The sequence below is a fragment of the Pelodiscus sinensis genome, chromosome 6 (genome assembly GCF_049634645.1).
Source record: "Pelodiscus sinensis isolate JC-2024 chromosome 6, ASM4963464v1, whole genome shotgun sequence".
Classification (NCBI taxonomy): Eukaryota; Metazoa; Chordata; order Testudines; family Trionychidae; genus Pelodiscus; species Pelodiscus sinensis.
In genome coordinates, this window is record NC_134716.1 from 71,067,690 (window position 1) to 71,084,154 (window position 16,465).

General features: G+C 41.3%; 1 protein-coding gene across 11 annotated transcripts in view; it reads right to left on the reverse strand.

The window, feature by feature from the left end:
• Nucleotides 1-4,187: 4,187 nt before the first annotated feature.
• RHOBTB3 (Rho related BTB domain containing 3) overlaps nucleotides 4,188-16,465 on the reverse strand; it is a 134,669-nt gene continuing 122,391 nt past the window's right edge. For all 11 annotated transcript variants that reach the window (XM_014571319.3, XM_075932113.1, XM_014571317.3 and 8 more), the window contains 4 exons: nucleotides 12,131-12,304; nucleotides 9,732-9,898; nucleotides 7,895-7,991; nucleotides 4,188-4,810 (listed from right to left, as the gene is read on the reverse strand). In XM_014571319.3, the coding sequence (XP_014426805.1) occupies nucleotides 4,695-4,810; nucleotides 7,895-7,991; nucleotides 9,732-9,898; nucleotides 12,131-12,304 (554 nt within the window). In that variant the 3' untranslated portion in view covers nucleotides 4,188-4,694. The remainder of the gene's footprint in view (nucleotides 4,811-7,894; nucleotides 7,992-9,731; nucleotides 9,899-12,130; nucleotides 12,305-16,465) is intronic.

The following is a 16,465-nucleotide window of genomic DNA, read 5'->3' on the forward strand; positions in this document are numbered from 1 at the left end:
CCCTTTTAGATATCTGAAAACTATCATGTCCCTCAATCTTCTCTTTTCTAAATTAAACAAACCCACTTCCTTCAGCCTTCCCTCATAGGTCATGTTCTCTAGACCTTTAATCATTCTCGGTGCTGTTCTCTGGACCCTCTCCAATTCCTCCACATCTTTCTTGAAATGCGGTGCCCAGAACTGGACACAATACTCCAACTGAGGCCTAACCAGAGCAGAGAAGAGCAGAAGAATGATTTCTTGTGTCTTGCTCACAACACACCTGTTAATGCATCCCAGAATCATGTTTGCTTTCTTTGTAACAGCATCACACTGCTGACTCATTCAACTTGTGGTCCACTATAACCCCTAGATCCCTTTCTGCCGTACTCCTTCCCAGGCAGTCACTTCCCATTCTGTAAGTATGAAACTGATTGTTCCTTCCTAAGTGGAGCACTTTACATTTGTCTTCATTAAACTTCATCCTGTTTACCTCAGACTATTTCTCCAATTTGTCCAGGTCATTTTGAATTATGACCCTATCCTCCAGATTAGTCGCAACCCCTCTCAGCTTGGTATTATCTGCAAACTTAATAAGCGTACTTTCTATATCAATATCTAAATTGTTGATGAAGATATTGAACAGAGCCGGCCCCAAAACAGACTCCTGCAGAACCCCACTTGTTATTCCTTTCCAGCAGGATTGTGAACCATTAATAACTACTCTCTGAGTACGGTTATCCAGCCAGTTATGCATCCACATTATCATAGCCGCATCTAAGTTGTATTTACCTAGTTTGATAAGAATATCATGTGAGACCATATCAAATGTGTTATTCCTAGTCCTGTCACTTACTAGCAATATGATCTTGAACAAATCTCAAGCGCTGTTTCAATATTCCTCATCTGTGAAATGAAGATAATGTTGCTCATGTTTGTAAAACTGTTAGATCAGACACAAAGGTTTATATAAATACTATTAATTATCATTCCTATACTGAGCTAACAATCAGTATTTTGAGCCAGAGTACCATTATTTGTCCCAAAATAGAAAACACCATCTGGATCTCTAAAACCTCATCAGAAGAAAGTCTCTTAGGATTCTAGTGTGGAATTTCCAAAAGACTATCTTTGTAGAGTTACAAAACATTTCCTCTTTATTAACAGAAAAGCACTACAGGTACCAATTTATATGGTGGGTCTATGTTTGCCTGGCAGCTATTTAAATAATAAATGGAGATACCTATCTCATAGAACTGGAAGGGACCTTGAGAGGTCATTGAGTCCAGTCCCCTACCCTCATGGCAGGGCCAAGTACCATCCCTGACAGATGGCCCCTTCAAAGATTGAACTCAAAACCCTGGGTTTAGCAGGTCAATGCTCAAACCACTGAGCTATCCATCCCCTTTATTTCTTTTGCAGGTGCCTTTAAAATGGTTAATCACATCTTGTTTTCAGGACTAAGTAACTTTTTCATTAATATTCCTTTTGCTGCATTGTCCCTATAGGAACAAACACTGACATACTACATGTGCCACATCTTTCAAGAACAGTTAGTTAAAGTTGAATTTAAGTAAGAGTGTGGGTTTGCTGGTAAGCGGAAGGAATCACTTTGAAGAACTTGCTTCCTGTATAAAATCCATGCTATTGTACACATCTATTTTTTTTAGTTAAGACAATCTCATTTTAGACTCAGTGCTGTTAAATGCATATACACAAATATTTGAAAAAGCTACTCACTATCATCCGTTCCTCACCAGAATGTGTCTCAATGCTATTGGGATCCTATTTAAGACCTTTAGGCTTGATTATTTTTGCTCATATCAAAAAATGAATCCACACAAATGGAACCAATCCAATTAGTACAACATGGCACAGCCCCACTCAGATACACAGTTCACCATGAACTCATTAAGCTGATACATCACTCTGCAAAGGCTTCCCATTAAATAGATTTAAGTTCTAGGTTGTCCTATTAGTCAAATCTCTGCAGCTAGCTATGGTTACCTCTTTCTTTGTGACTATGATCCCTTTGGCAGCTGGGTGTTGCTGAAATGATTTAACTGTCAACTGTCTGTAGGAGTCAGAACTTTCTCAGGAAACTTTCCTACACTATAGAACATTCTCCTGAAACAGAAATATTACTGTCGATTTCATAGCTTTCATAAATGATATTAACATTGCCAATGTTGAAATACCAGCAACCCAGCTTACCTCTTTTTCCCCTGGCTCATGAACCTGCAACACTCCAACAGCACTAAAGAGTTTGCTATCAGCTTAATAGGTACAGAAATACAACTTTATGCTCTTTTGGAAGATTGAAGGGATATAGGTGTCCACTTACAAGACTGACTTAGTGGTACCTGCTGTACATTTATGACTGTCATTTGTCACTGATCCTATGAATTGTAAAAGGGGCAAGGAGTCCTGTGGCACCTTATAAGCTAACCAAAGTGATGGAGCATAACCTTTCGTGGGCAAAGACCCACTTTGTCAGATGCATCAGATGAAGTGGGTCTTTGCCCGCAAAAGCTTATGCTCCAACATTTCGGTTAGTCTATAAGGTGCCACAGGACTCCTTGCCGCTTTTGCAGATTCAGACTAACGGCTACCCCTCTGATACTCGACACCTATGAATTGTGTCACACTGTACAGAAACAATTAAGTAGATACTTTCAGAACTGCTAAGCACTCTAGAGAATGTGTTGTGAACTAATTTTTTTTTCCAAATCATAGAATAGTATTCAGTAGCAAAACCAGTGCAAAGGAAAATCTGTGCAATTTAAAAAAAAATACATTAACAAACCTGACTATATTTCTGAAACAGAACCACCAGTGGAAAGGATACCTACATACTCAGCAACTGTGGATTTCAGAGCTGTTTATGTGAGGCTGTGCTTGTCCTCAGTGTCTGTTGTGGAGGAGTAGCAGGGATAGAGATAAATCCCTCATGCCACAGAGTAAGTGAAGGAAGACCATAGTAGATGATGATATGGAGATTCCCATGGGTTGCAAGGAGAGGAAAACCTGGAATTGTTGAAACAAAAAGAGTCTGCAGGATCTCTTGTTTGCTGATAGAGAAGCTCCATTATATCCTGGTGCATCTCCCTCTCCCTTTCCCACTGGGACTTTCTCCTATCTGCTTTTTCCTTCCCTGGACTGTCTAATGTTCACTCTCCAGCCCCTTTTGATGCATCACTGGCATGCAGCACCTCACTGAACACATCATCCTGATACCTTTTCTTTCTTCTCATCTAGCTGAGGTGTTACACTGGTGTGGAGGGAGAACCTCACAGCCACAGTGGCAGCCACAGATAAAACACAGAGGTACCTCTGTCAGTATAGTTACAAAGTGAAAGTTAAGATTCAGAACCCCCTTCTTCTGAACACTGAAAATGTTGAAGACACGCTATTTACATTTTTCCTTCAAAGTGCTTGTGCAGAGTGGTATACACTAGCCAGCCACAGTAGTCATGATTTTAGCTGCTCCCTCACTCCTGATATAATAAAGGCACAGACACCATAACCTCTGTTTACTGTGCCAAAGCCACCCAGACCTTTCTGCTGCAAGCCAGTGTACTACAAGGGCTCCTACTGAAGTTACTGCTGAGTGGCATGGGAAAGTGTCCTGCCATGAATGAAGATATAAGGCTGCCATCTCCAGAAACTTTCAGAGGAGGATTGCAGAGTACTTCCAGGAAAGTTTCATTGAGATCTCTCATGATAATTGAAGGGGCATTGTATATAAATTGCTTCACGTGCCCCACTTGCCTAACTCTACAAGAGAATGAAAAGTAGGCAATTGTTCTTGCTGTACTACTACCTGTTTTAGTAGAAGTAAATTCATGAAAAGTCAATAACCATGTCCTGTTAAACTGGGGCACCAGCAATACACAATTATAATGGGAAATTAATTATACACTTATCTAAAGTTCCTTCCCCTGCAGTAGGCTCACCTATGCTTGATTACTGGGACTGACTGGACTGCTGGAGTCTCAAAACAGGTGCTAATTCATAGCATAGGTGCAGCTCCCTAGTCACGTCTCCCATCCTCTGCCTCACTCCTCAAAAGTATCCACTGCAGCTCCTCCCCAGGGCCATTCAAAGTAATTACTCCCCAGTGCTTCCTGGGGCTCTAAATCAAGGTAGTGCATCCACATTAGGGGAGCCTGCCTTGGACTAATTTGAAGGCTTCCCTGTAGTGTGGATATGCTATTTTGAAATAGTTATTTTGGGAATTATTACTCCGAAATATCTTATTTCAAAATACCCGTGTAGTGTAGACATACTCGTAGTGTTTACGTTTACATTGCATCAACTTCAGTACATCAATCATGGCTTAATGCTGTTCAGGGAAGTAATGTTTCTGCATTGTTATAACTGGGTACTAACATCATCAGCAAGAGACAAATATAGGTATAAACACATGCATATGCACACATGCAGCTTATGAAGAATTAACTTTGTAGTTTAGACCAGGCCTGAGTTACATATTGGATTAACTCCTTTATTCTGTCCTATGGTGTATTTCTTAATTCCTTTAAAGCATCACAGTAATTCATTATTAATGAAAAACCATTGAGCAAGCACATTATAAAGTTCAGCAGGATTCAAACGTTTATTTTAATCCCTGCTACAGTTTTAATAACTTCCACGTAACTCCCAGTTTCTGATGCTCTAGTCTATGAACACTTTGTGAATAATCAATCTTCAGGTTACATTACTACACAGTGGCATTTCTGGGAGTGAATGTAGTTCCTGTAATCGGCAAGCTGTTTCAGGTACGTATTGGAAGGCCATCTGTGCATCTCCACAAAATCGCGTTCGTCCGCTAAAAGTACATAAATAGTATCAATGTTAAACTTATGTATATATACAAATAAAATACAAACTGAAAAATTCTAAAAATCGGTTTAAACAACATTAACATAGAAATCCATAACAGAAGGGAGACACAAAGTTAAAGCTGAAATTCTGTCCATTGTGCCTATATTTTTTAAGCAATGAACTGTGTAAAAATCAACTGCCTCAATACCCTTGTGATAAATTCAAGTAAATTTTAAATGAACTTAGTATTTAGAAGAGACACCAAGATGACAATCCTACAGACAAATCCTTTATCTACAAGAGAGATATAGTACAGGGAGCAACAGTGTACACTTTCTTATGTGGCCAAAATGAACAAGGAGTAGTTCATTCTTCACTATGACTTCCTATACTGCGAGTGACAAAGAGGTGCGGATACATCTCTAATAACTCAACTTCATACAGATCAATGAAAGCTGCTGATAAGAGACAAAAGGTTAAACAAGCCCTAATGCTGAATTTTCTTTTTGTTGTGTGCTGATTTTTTTTTTAATTTTGTCACAGGTGTTCTCAAAACATAAAAAACTTAAAAAAACAACCACCACCAATAAACAGTTTTAGGTCATCATAATTAAGTCTGCATTTTAGTCATGGGTATTTTTAGTAAAATTCAGACAAGTCAGGGGCAATAAACAATAAAACAAACAAACAAAACACAACTTATAACCTATCCATGACTTGTACTATATATAAACCCCTTGACTAATATTTGGGGAGGAGGGGAAGTTTGGGGGGCAGCCCTGGGGGCACTGTGGGTGCTGGAGGGGGCAAGCTACTACAGATGCTTGGGAGAGAGGTCACCTGTGGCAAGCTTGGTACCCAACTCCTGGGAAGTGGTGACCACTAGCTCTTAGCTCCATGTTCTGCCTCCAGTCTTACCCCAGACCTAATTCTACAGCTCTCATTAGCCGGGAGCCACAGCAAATGGGAATTGCGAGGGTAGTGCTTGCAGGCAGACGCAGCATATGGAGCTAGAAACCACAAAAGAGGAATTCCTATTGTACTTCCCAGGAGCCCTCCACCCTCCCTCCGCAGGTAAACAACCCCCACACTCCAAGCCCCTCCCCTCCCCAAACTCCTGATGCTGGGGAGCTGGGGTGGGGGCCATGATTGCTCCAGAAGCAGCCAATACACCTGGCCCTAGGGCTGCCAGAGCAGCTCAGGCAGCCCTCAGGCCAGGTACAGGCAGTCCCCGACTTACGCGGATCCGATTTATGTCGGATCCGCACTTACGAACGGGGCTTTCTCGCCCCGGAGGTCGAGGTGGCGGATTGCTACCTGCGAGCTCCAGGGCGAGAAAGCCCCGTTCGTAAGCTGCTCCGGTGCCCCGGTCTGCTGGAGACCGTCTCCAGCAGACCAGGGGCACCGGGCGGGTTCCCGTGCTTCTGAGGCTTTGCTAGAGCAAAGCCTCAGAAGCGCGGGACCCCCCCGCGGCTGCAGCTTCAGTCCGGGTGCCTGTGGTCTGCTGGGGACCGTCCCCAGCAGACCACAGGCACCGGGACTGAAGCGGCAGCAGCGACGGTTCCCCGCGCCTCTGAGGCTTTGCTCTGGCAAAGCCTCAGAGGCGCGGGACCCGGCTGCGGCTTCAGTCCAGGTGCCTGTGGTCTGCTGGGGACCGTCCCCAGCAGACCACAGGCACTGGGACTGAAGCTGCAGCCGCGGCGGGGTCCCGCGCCTCTGAGGCTTTGCCAGAGCAAAGCCTCAGAGGCGCGGCACCCCGCTGCCGCTGCGGCTCTGCTCCCCGTGTCCCTGGTCGGCTGGGGGGGGGGGTGTGCAGCTAGTGTGCCCCCCCCCCCAGCAGACCAGGCTTTTGTTTTGGACCCTGGGGCAGAGCAGCTGGGGTGCTGCCGATTGGTCCTGCAGCGCCGCTCTGGGCACTACTGGACCAACCCGGCAGCATCCCAGCTACTCTGCCCCAGGTCCTGATTCAGCTGCTGCTGGTCAGTTTCAGCAGTGGCTGAATCAGGACGCCTGGGGCAGAGCAGATGGGGTGCTGCTGGGTTGGTCCAGTAGCACCGAGGAGCGGCGCTACTGGAGCAACCCAGCAGCACCCCAGCTGCTCTGCCCCAGGCGTCCCCAAGTCAGCTTCTGCTGAAACTGACCAGCGCTGACTACAGGAAGCCCGAGGCCGAGTTGCTCTGCCCCGGGCTTCCTGGAATCAGCTGCTGATCAGTTTCAGCAGCAGCTGACTTGGGGACGCCTGGGGTTCTTAAGTTGATTCTGTATGTAAGTCAGAACTGGCGGTCAGTTTCAGCAGCGGCTGAATCTGGACACCAGTTCCGACTTACATACAGATTCAACTTAAGAACAAACCTACAGTCCCTATCTTGTACATAACCCGGGGACTGCCTGTATACTAGCTACTGCAGAACTCATGGAAAGTCAAGGAATCTGTGATTTCTGTGACAAACACAGAATCTTAATAATAGTTAGGCAACATACATCTTTCTAACTCAGTGTCCCAGCATTTCCTGAATCAAACCGCAGCAGAGGATGTCCATGGCCAATTTTCTTGGACCAGGACAAGCATAAGTACAGCTATCAGCAGAGTACAATAGGGCTATAATGTGATGGGTGATGAGCTTATGCAACTTCTATTAATCAGGCAGATGATTTCTACATTTCTCCTAAAGCAAACTGGTGGATACATCTCACAAAGTTTGGCTTAAACTGAATAATTTACATCTTCCACTTCCATTTCTTAAACCAACTTGACTTGAGTGCTTTGTCACTTGGATTTATTTGCATGAACGATGTGCCATTTAACCACTTGTTTCCTAATAAGTTCTATCAGCAATACAGAGACCCTAACTTTTTTCTTAAACAAATATTCTGCTTATTATTTGGTGTTTAAATAGTAAGTCCTGGGAAGTAAGTTGTAATTTTGATTCAATGTCTAAAACAGACAAATAAAACTTCAAAAAGATGCACCTATGTTCTCACATGCTCAGAAGCAGCATTACTTAGCATTTCTTCTTCAGTCTAAATAGAATGGAAAAGGTCGTGTCACCACCCCTCCCCTTTTAAAAGGCAAGATTTGGTTAACTACCTGAAAGATCTTGAAATTCAGGCTTTTGACTGAAGATGAGGTAGTTAGTGGCAATAAAATGAAGGAGCCAAGTTGAAAGGCAGTCAGAGTTGTGAAACTGCAAAAGTGAAACAAAATAGTGTTCATGACCACTACAATACAAAAAGAGTAAGCGTAAAGAAAAAAATAATTTAAGATGTCTAGTGTCAAAATAACAGCATAGCAAACAAAGAATGGCAGGTGTGGACAAAAATACATTAGGGAAAAAAATAGCCCAACAAACTGGCAATGACATACAAATTCTGAGAGCAATATCAGATGGAAATAAATATAGTACCATACAGATGCCCAAGCCTTTTTACATGTGAACTGGGGATAGTGACAACTGTTGAAAACTCCTTAGCTAAAGAGTATTTAGCAGCAGATACTCAAACCCCTCCCCACAGTGGAATTCAGCAGTAAATTTTTGTTGTTATATGGTGTTTAAATAGCAAGTCCTGGGAAGTGAGATATAATTTTGATTAAACGTATAAAACAGACAAATAAAACTTTGGAAAGATGTACTTATGTCCTTACATGCTCAGAATTAGCATTACTTAACACTTCTTCAGTCTAAATATAATGGAAAAGGGTTTTCTTCTTTTTTAAAGAAAGAAATTAGTTAACTACCTGAAAAGCCTTGAAATTCAAGCTTTTAACTGAAGATGAGGTAGTTAGAGTCAAGAAAGCACAGGTGCTATTACTGAAGTTGTTCCACAGTTAAATATGGAAGGAGAATTGAGTAACAGTTGTCACAGGAAGAAGCTAATCGTTTTTTGATTCCCAGATCTGTAAGGGAATGATCAGGAGACCCTTTCTCTTAACAATTACTGAAAACCAGATGTAATAGGAGAAATTTTTAAAAAGACAATTTTTATTCTAATTATTACCTCTATTTACCAAAAAATAAACTACAACACAACATGTTTGAAATATCAGAAGACAGGCAGAAAACAAATAGCTGCCAACCATCATAACAGTCCCACAAAGCAGACTAGAACTGAGAAAATACAGGCCCTGTTAGAATTCAATTTCAAAGTTACTGTTGAAAGTATGTCTATCTTTTCTAAAAAAGTTTGGTTAATATAACAGAAGCTAAACTAAATTTAGCTATCTAACAAAGTATAACTAATCCCTGTTTAATGCTACAGAAAGCTCTTAGCTCCTCTCTCCCTTGTCTTTATGTATTTTTTGCAATAATTTATTATAAGTATGCTAATTCTGCCCTCTCCTTTTTTTTAATGAAACACTGTTTTTTTAAGAGGCTGCACTTTCTATCTAGGACCCCTATAAATGATTTCATCTTTGTCTTGTTTTTACCCTCCTTTTCTGTTCCCCCAATTTGTCTTTCACTTTTGGGTCGCCTCTTTCCTCAGCTCCTCTATCTTCCTCTTACCACTTGGTTGTTTATTTATCATTTCCAAACACACACTCTGTCCAGTCCATCTGTGTTACTGAGATGTGGTGCAGTTGAAGATAGCTCCTTAGCATTAGAGGAGGAACCACTGTATCTAGATTCACTGAATGCTTTATGATAGAAGATACACAAATTAGCTGGATTACTACTTATATGTGCCATCAGTGCCAGGATGTATCACAAATGCACAGCCATGCTACAAATAAGAAAGTTCTCACAGCACAAAGGTAGGGAGAAGCTGTGTTCTTGGCAGGCTGTGTTCTTGGCTCTCTCATTATGCTATCATAAATCCCTAGAAAGCAGATACAAATATCAAACCCTGAAAAGTGAAATATCAACAAAAATATTTTGAAGAAATTCCATCACTAAAGTATTACATATTCATGTCTGAGCAATACATACCTTGGCTTTTCTAAGCAAACTGACAACACTGAGACTTGTAGATGCTAATTCCCTACTAGGCATACTCTGCAGCTGTGTGATGATATAAAGCTCACAGATATGCTGGAGTCTGGATACCTGGTACATCTCAGCACAAATCAAGAGAGACATGGCTTGCAAAACACTGGCTGATAAAAAAAATAAAAAACATGACTTATGTTTATTGTACTCATTGGCAGGCTGATTAAAACCATTTTTACAATAACCACTTAAATTTGCTTGGAATAGAAATAAAATCCAAGGACTGCTGATCATTTTCTTATGTTTCCGTACCGTATTTCACAATTTTTGACAGGTGAAATCTATTTTAGCAGAAAAGTATTTAATTTCAAAGAGTGGTCACTATTTTATCTTCCAAATATGTTGTTACTAAACCTTCCTGTGTTCTAAAGCTGCGGTGTCCAACAAGCTAGCCACCAGTCACATGTGATTATTTGGCCAGTTGATTGTGGCTAATTGGCTTGAACAATGTGTCTATTTGGCCTGTTGAGTGTGCCTAGTTTGCTATAGTTGGATACCACAGTTCTAGAGTATGGGTCAAATATTGCTGTCCTCTCACAATTGAGAAGTCTTCAGTGAATTTAGGATTTGACCTTCCAACTTATATCATTTTGCTGTATGGCTATAATTTGTTTTTATAAAATTATGCAAAATTTCATGAAGTCAGACATGATATAACGAGGTTTCAACTCAAACAGTAAATCTGACAACATTTAAGCAGATAGAGCGGGGGAGGGAGGGAAGAGATGAAAAAGGAGTGTTACTTTAAAAAGTAGTTTCATTCATGTTCACTAGGAGAAGGCAGATGAAATATTTAGTTACTGCAACTTAAAATTTGCAATATTCTTCATGCTTGTTTATAAAACCAAAATTACTTCAATCAAAATCTGTGATTTACTGCAGTACAGGCAGTCCTCGACTTATGCGGATCCGACTTAGGTCTGATCCGCACTTACAAACGGGGCTTTTCTCGCCCTGGAGCTCACGGGCGGCAGGTTGCCGCCCGTGTCCTCCGGGGCGAGAAAAGCTTCTCCCGGTTTCCCTGGTCTGCTGGGGGGGTCCAGCAAAGCCGCTGGACTCCCCCAGCAGACCGGGGACACCCGAGCAAAGCCGCCACCTGGGCGGCTTTGCTCCTGTCCCCCTGGCTTTTCCAGTGGCTTTCCCTGGTGTGCTTGGGGAGGGAGGGGGCGCAGATAGTGCGCCCCCCCCCCCCCCAGCAGACCAGGCTTTTGTTGCGGGACGCCTTGGGTAGAGCAGCTCGGGTGCTGCCGGGTTGGTCCTGTGGGAACCTACCGGGCAGCGCCCCAGCTGTTCTGTCCCAGGTTCCAGATTCAGCAGCTGTTGAAACTGATCAGGCTGATTCCTGGAAGCTGGGGGCAGAGCAACTCTGCCTCCGGCTTCCTGTAGTCAGCCCCTGGTCAGTTTCAGTGGCAGCAGCTGAATCTGGAGCCAGTTCCGACTTACATACAAATTCAACTTAAGAACAAACCTATAGTCCCTATCTTGTACGTAACCCGGGGACTGCCTGTACAGTATAGTCATCAGTTTTGCTATAACATTAATAAAATACATGTTTTATGTCTATATATGTCCTTTGTATAAATCCGAAGCGTTGTACTAGCCTGGAACTCTGACTAGAAAGAAAGTTTAAATATACTGTTCTAATCTAGAAAATGGCCTCAAAGCATTGGAATTGCCTTGAAATTACTTCAGATTTAATTTCATTGTGTTATTTAAGTAGAAGATGAAAAAAACAATTTATTATTTTACTTCACACTAATTCCATTAAATATTTCATTGGAATGATGCACTATTTTGGTAAGTCATGAAAAAATATGTTTTCCTTTTTAAAGAAGGGCTCTTCATTTTCTTATTGTGCCACAGGAAGTCACAACTAAGACAAAAAGTTTCTAAGAAATATCTTCAGACAGTAGAAATCTTTAACCAAATATACATTCACCAATATGAACATTTTTACTAGTGAATTTACAGCATCTGGTAATGAAAATTCTTTCCAATGTACTTGTTTATAACATTGTTATTTTGACACAAATGCAAAAGGATGAAGCTGTTAAGAATACTACTGGAAACTTTTCACTTCATCTTATTTGGCATTATACCTGAATATTAATTTACAGAGAAGTATAAAACTTTAATACGTTTTCCAGCTGTGTCAAATAGGTTAGAATCACTAGAGAAGAAACGAAGCCTTCATTCTGTATGTTGCAGACACAGAGAAATGAAAAAAAGTGCTGGTTTATCTCTTCCTCCTTATCCCCCTCCCAAAAATCTGGGGGGCAAAAATATACCTGAAGTATGCAAGGAGTTAAAGGATATAAGATATTTTTACATTTGCTTACCTGGGCAACAAGAGTCAGTATATAGATACTCTAGGAAGGAGAGAAAGGTATCCTTGGAAACCCCATAAACAGGAACCAGACAACTACTTGCTTCCATATAACTTCCATTAAACATAGCTGCCATTACCTCACAGCGAGCCACGAGGACTGCTTTATGGGCTGGTACAGTAGCACCTATTAAGATGTAAAACAAAAAAATTACAACACATTTATTACTACAGCTTGCTCTCAACACCAAAGAAGTACTTATCACTTCAGGCCAGATCCACAAATGGCAGAAACAGACATCACTCCATTATTGAAGTCAATGGAGATATGACAATTTGCAGCAGCTGAAGATTTGGATCATTGTGTCTCCTGTATACAAATAAAAAATATATGTAAGGATTTGCAGCACTGGGCAAGTAACCACTGGACAAGTCATACCATTGACTTCAGGAGCATCACTGACATAACTAAGGCTTTGCAAGATCACATTCAAACACACTAAGGCAAATAATCCAATGTAGAATCCAATAACTTCTTGGCAGTTTCAGCAAATACGAATATAACCTAAATTAAATATTTCACATGAGAGTAAATCGGATGCTTTATGTATAATAATATCTAGATATTATCTCATTATTTCCTATGCGACCTTAATATTTAGTTTTTATATTAGGACAGAATCCCATGGTACTAGGTGCTATATCAGGCCTGGGCAAAATCTGGCCTGTGAGACTAATCCAGCCCAGCAAGCCACCAGATCCAGCCCAAGGAGGCAGTGGGGAGTTCTACGCAGGCTACCCTGCTTACCTCGCAGTCCTGCGCACTGTGCAAATACGCGGCTGCAGGGTTCCGTTTCTGTTTTAAAACTGGAGGGAGGGGTGAAGTTTCAGGAGCCGCCCCCAGCACAATCCCATTGGCTGGTTTCTGGCCAGAAAATAGCCAATGGAAGCTGCTTGTTGGAATAACAGGCAGCCAAGAACCACCCCCCGCCCCTCCTCAGCTCAGTTATTCAATGAAGCACGTGGCCAGGCAAGCAGGCAGGGAAATGATTTAAGCCCTCAACCACTTTGCAAAATCTTGGAGTGGCCCCCTCCCATCAAAAATTATTGCCCACCTCTGTGCTATATAGTCCTTTCCTTGAAAAGCTTATGATCAAGTCCTGGACCTTACAATTTTTGAGTCTAGGTGGATTATCTGTACCTATGTTGCACTCAAGTCAAGTGAATAGGCTTCATACAAATTCAGTAGTTCACCCACATACAAAACACTGCAGGATCAGAGCCTAATAAGACAGATAATGTCTGAAGAGCAGAGAGGAGTTATACAGTCAAATATATAGAGTTTTCACACAAGGATATATCTTTACAATTAACTGACCTGTTTATTATACTAAACATTCTATTCCTCACTCAACTCCTCATCACTTACAAGGCTTATTTCTTGTAGGCATCCGTAAATGGTGTTTACTTTTTATTCTGTTATTATTCATCCTTGTGTGTATTTTCAGATTATCTAATTAGCTTACATTAAATACATTGGTATAGCTATTGTGTATATTTTATATCTACAGTAAACTTCCGATAATCCGGCACCTTTAGGACCCGGGGGTGCCGGATTATCAGATATGCCAGACTATCAGAAGGGGGGGCTATGAGAGGTCTGGGGTGGAGTGTGGGGGGGGATGCATCCCTCGGCGCTGCGGGACCAACCCGGCAGCACCTCAGCTGCTCTGCCCCATGCGTCCCCAAGTCAGCCGCTGCTGAAACTGACCAGTGGCTGACTCGGGGAAGCCGGGGGCAGAGCAGCTCCAATTGTCCGACTGCCTGGAGCACTTCCGGGTTCCAGATGGTGCCAGACCATCAAGAGTGCCGGACCACTGGATGCCGGACCACTGGAGTTTTACTGTATATATGCATATGTATGAGGTGCATATTAAATAAGACATACTACATATAATTATATACACACACATTCAGTATTGAGAGTATTAAATAACTTTTGGTATTTTTTCAGCTAGGAGCAAGTATATGTATACAATGTTGCAACATTTACTGAGATACAAATATTATGATAGCCAAGGGGCCCAAATTCTGAAAACTCAATGGAACTATTCACATACCTAACATTAAGCACTTAAGTTTGCAGGATCATCACAACATTTTTCAACTTTTTCTAACCATACGACTTAAAAAAAATGAGATTTATTACCACAGCTGTGACTGGACAATTGGAGTAGAACTTACTCTGAGACAACAGTAAGAAGCCATTTTAAAAAATTCTTTAGCGGCCATTTTGGTAATGGAGGGCCTGCTCCTTCTTAAAATGTCAATTTATTCATCAGTGATATTTTCTTTGAAATATGTAGTGGGTGCTATTGTTTCATCAGCTTCCCACAAAGAATATTCCAAGAGTAGAACTTAGAGCTGAACTGTAATAGGTTGCCAAGTTTTGAATTAGTTTTTTGTTTTCAATATCAAAGATCCTTTTGTTTTTATTCTATATTGAAGGCAAAAAAAAAATCTCCTTTTCTTCATATACCCATTTTTGAAGGATTAAATCTTCATGTTTGACCCTGGATGTTTCAAGCTGGAAAACAAAATAATTCAATAATAGTCTAGTCTTTGGAGAGAGGCATTTTGTTTTGTTTTTCAGGTAGGGATAGGAGTGATCAAGTCAGGAAAACGGCTGGTGTTCAGAGAAGTATCTTGTTTGATACTCATTTGAAACAACACACAAGATATATAATTTTTTTTTACCATGCACCCACTTAGTGGATAGTGCATTTAGTTCTTGTGAAAATTATCCAAAATACATCATTATTTTTGTGGTACATACACATATTCTTCAGAGATCCTGAGAAAACAGATACAGTGTTTTGGTCCCTTTGGGGACTTCTGTGAAGGAAAACGTACAAATCTTCATAAACAATCCTGCTCAATCAATAAGTAACATCCTGTCCAATAACTTTAACAGGGTTCAAAAAAAAAAGAGCTAGATAGATTAATGGAGGCTAGGTCCATCGATGGCTATTAGCCAGGATGGGTAGGAATGGTGTCCCTAGCCTCTGTTTCTCTGGATTTCGGCAACACATGAGGATTACCTGTTGTGTTCTCTCCCTCTGGGGCATCTGGTATTGGCCACTATCATCAGACAGGAGACTGGCCTAGATGGACCATGGGTATGACCCAGTATGGCCATTTTTATGTTCTTATTTTAATCTATTTGGTTATATTAAAGATTCTCTTATTAGGAATGTAAAATCCCATTTAATTGATTAATCAGTTAAACACAATGTTTAAAGAGATAAAAGGGGCACGGGCTGGAGCTCCAGCCCTCCTCCCCCTGCCACAGACAGAGGCTGCTCTGGCTGGCTGGAGCATATCTGCGTGTGGCGTGCCCTGGCTGGGGCCACCACGGACAGAGGCTGCTCCAGATGATTAAAGCACACCCAGCCTCACAAGGCTGAAGCAGCCCCCTGTCTGCAGTGGGCGGGGAGCTGCTTCAGCCCCCAATGAGTTAACTGGAACCAGCAGGTCTCACCTGTTAAAAGTTTCCTTTGAGGATGAAGACTGAGAAATCAGATATGCAGTGATCTTTTGTGAGAAGTGATAGGGTGCAGTACGGTGTTTTGTACAGTTAACCATTCACATCCCTCTCTTGTATTAAGTCAGAGAAGAAAACTCTCTGGGCTACTTCAGTAACTGGAAAGGACTAAAAACTGGCTGCATTACTCCACATCAGATTTCCCTCACTTGGCATCAAGGTTACACAAAACAAAGCTGGTGAGTAGAGGAGCTAGCCTATAGTCTTCACAGTCATTTCAATAGCAATCAAAAATATTAAATATTTTAAATTTCTTAAGTATTCACTATTAAAAGTACCAGAACAAAATTACACAAATTCTTTTGAACTGACACTTTTTACAATTTAAATTTGTTCTTCCTCTTCAAGGTCTGTATGATGCACAAAAGGAAAAAAGTCTATTAAAAGTTACACTTAGAATAGACACCACAACACAATACAAAACAGCACACCCCTCACTATAAAGCAAAACCTTAATCCCAACTTCAGCAACATCACGGAACATATCTGCTAGACAGAAAGAGTGAAGGAACTGTATGATGTATTTTCCATATTAAAAAGCATGAGGTATTATTTAGTTCAAATTTTGAGTCCTAGGGCAATTGTGAGTAATGTCGTTTGTATAGTATTACCTGTTGATGGAGTATGGGACTTATTCATAATGGAGTAAAGTTTGTCAAAAGTAGTGAATGAAATGCGTCTAGATTGGTAGAAAAATTATACCTGAACTGGGCTTTATCTTATTTTAAAGTATTTGGATGGGTT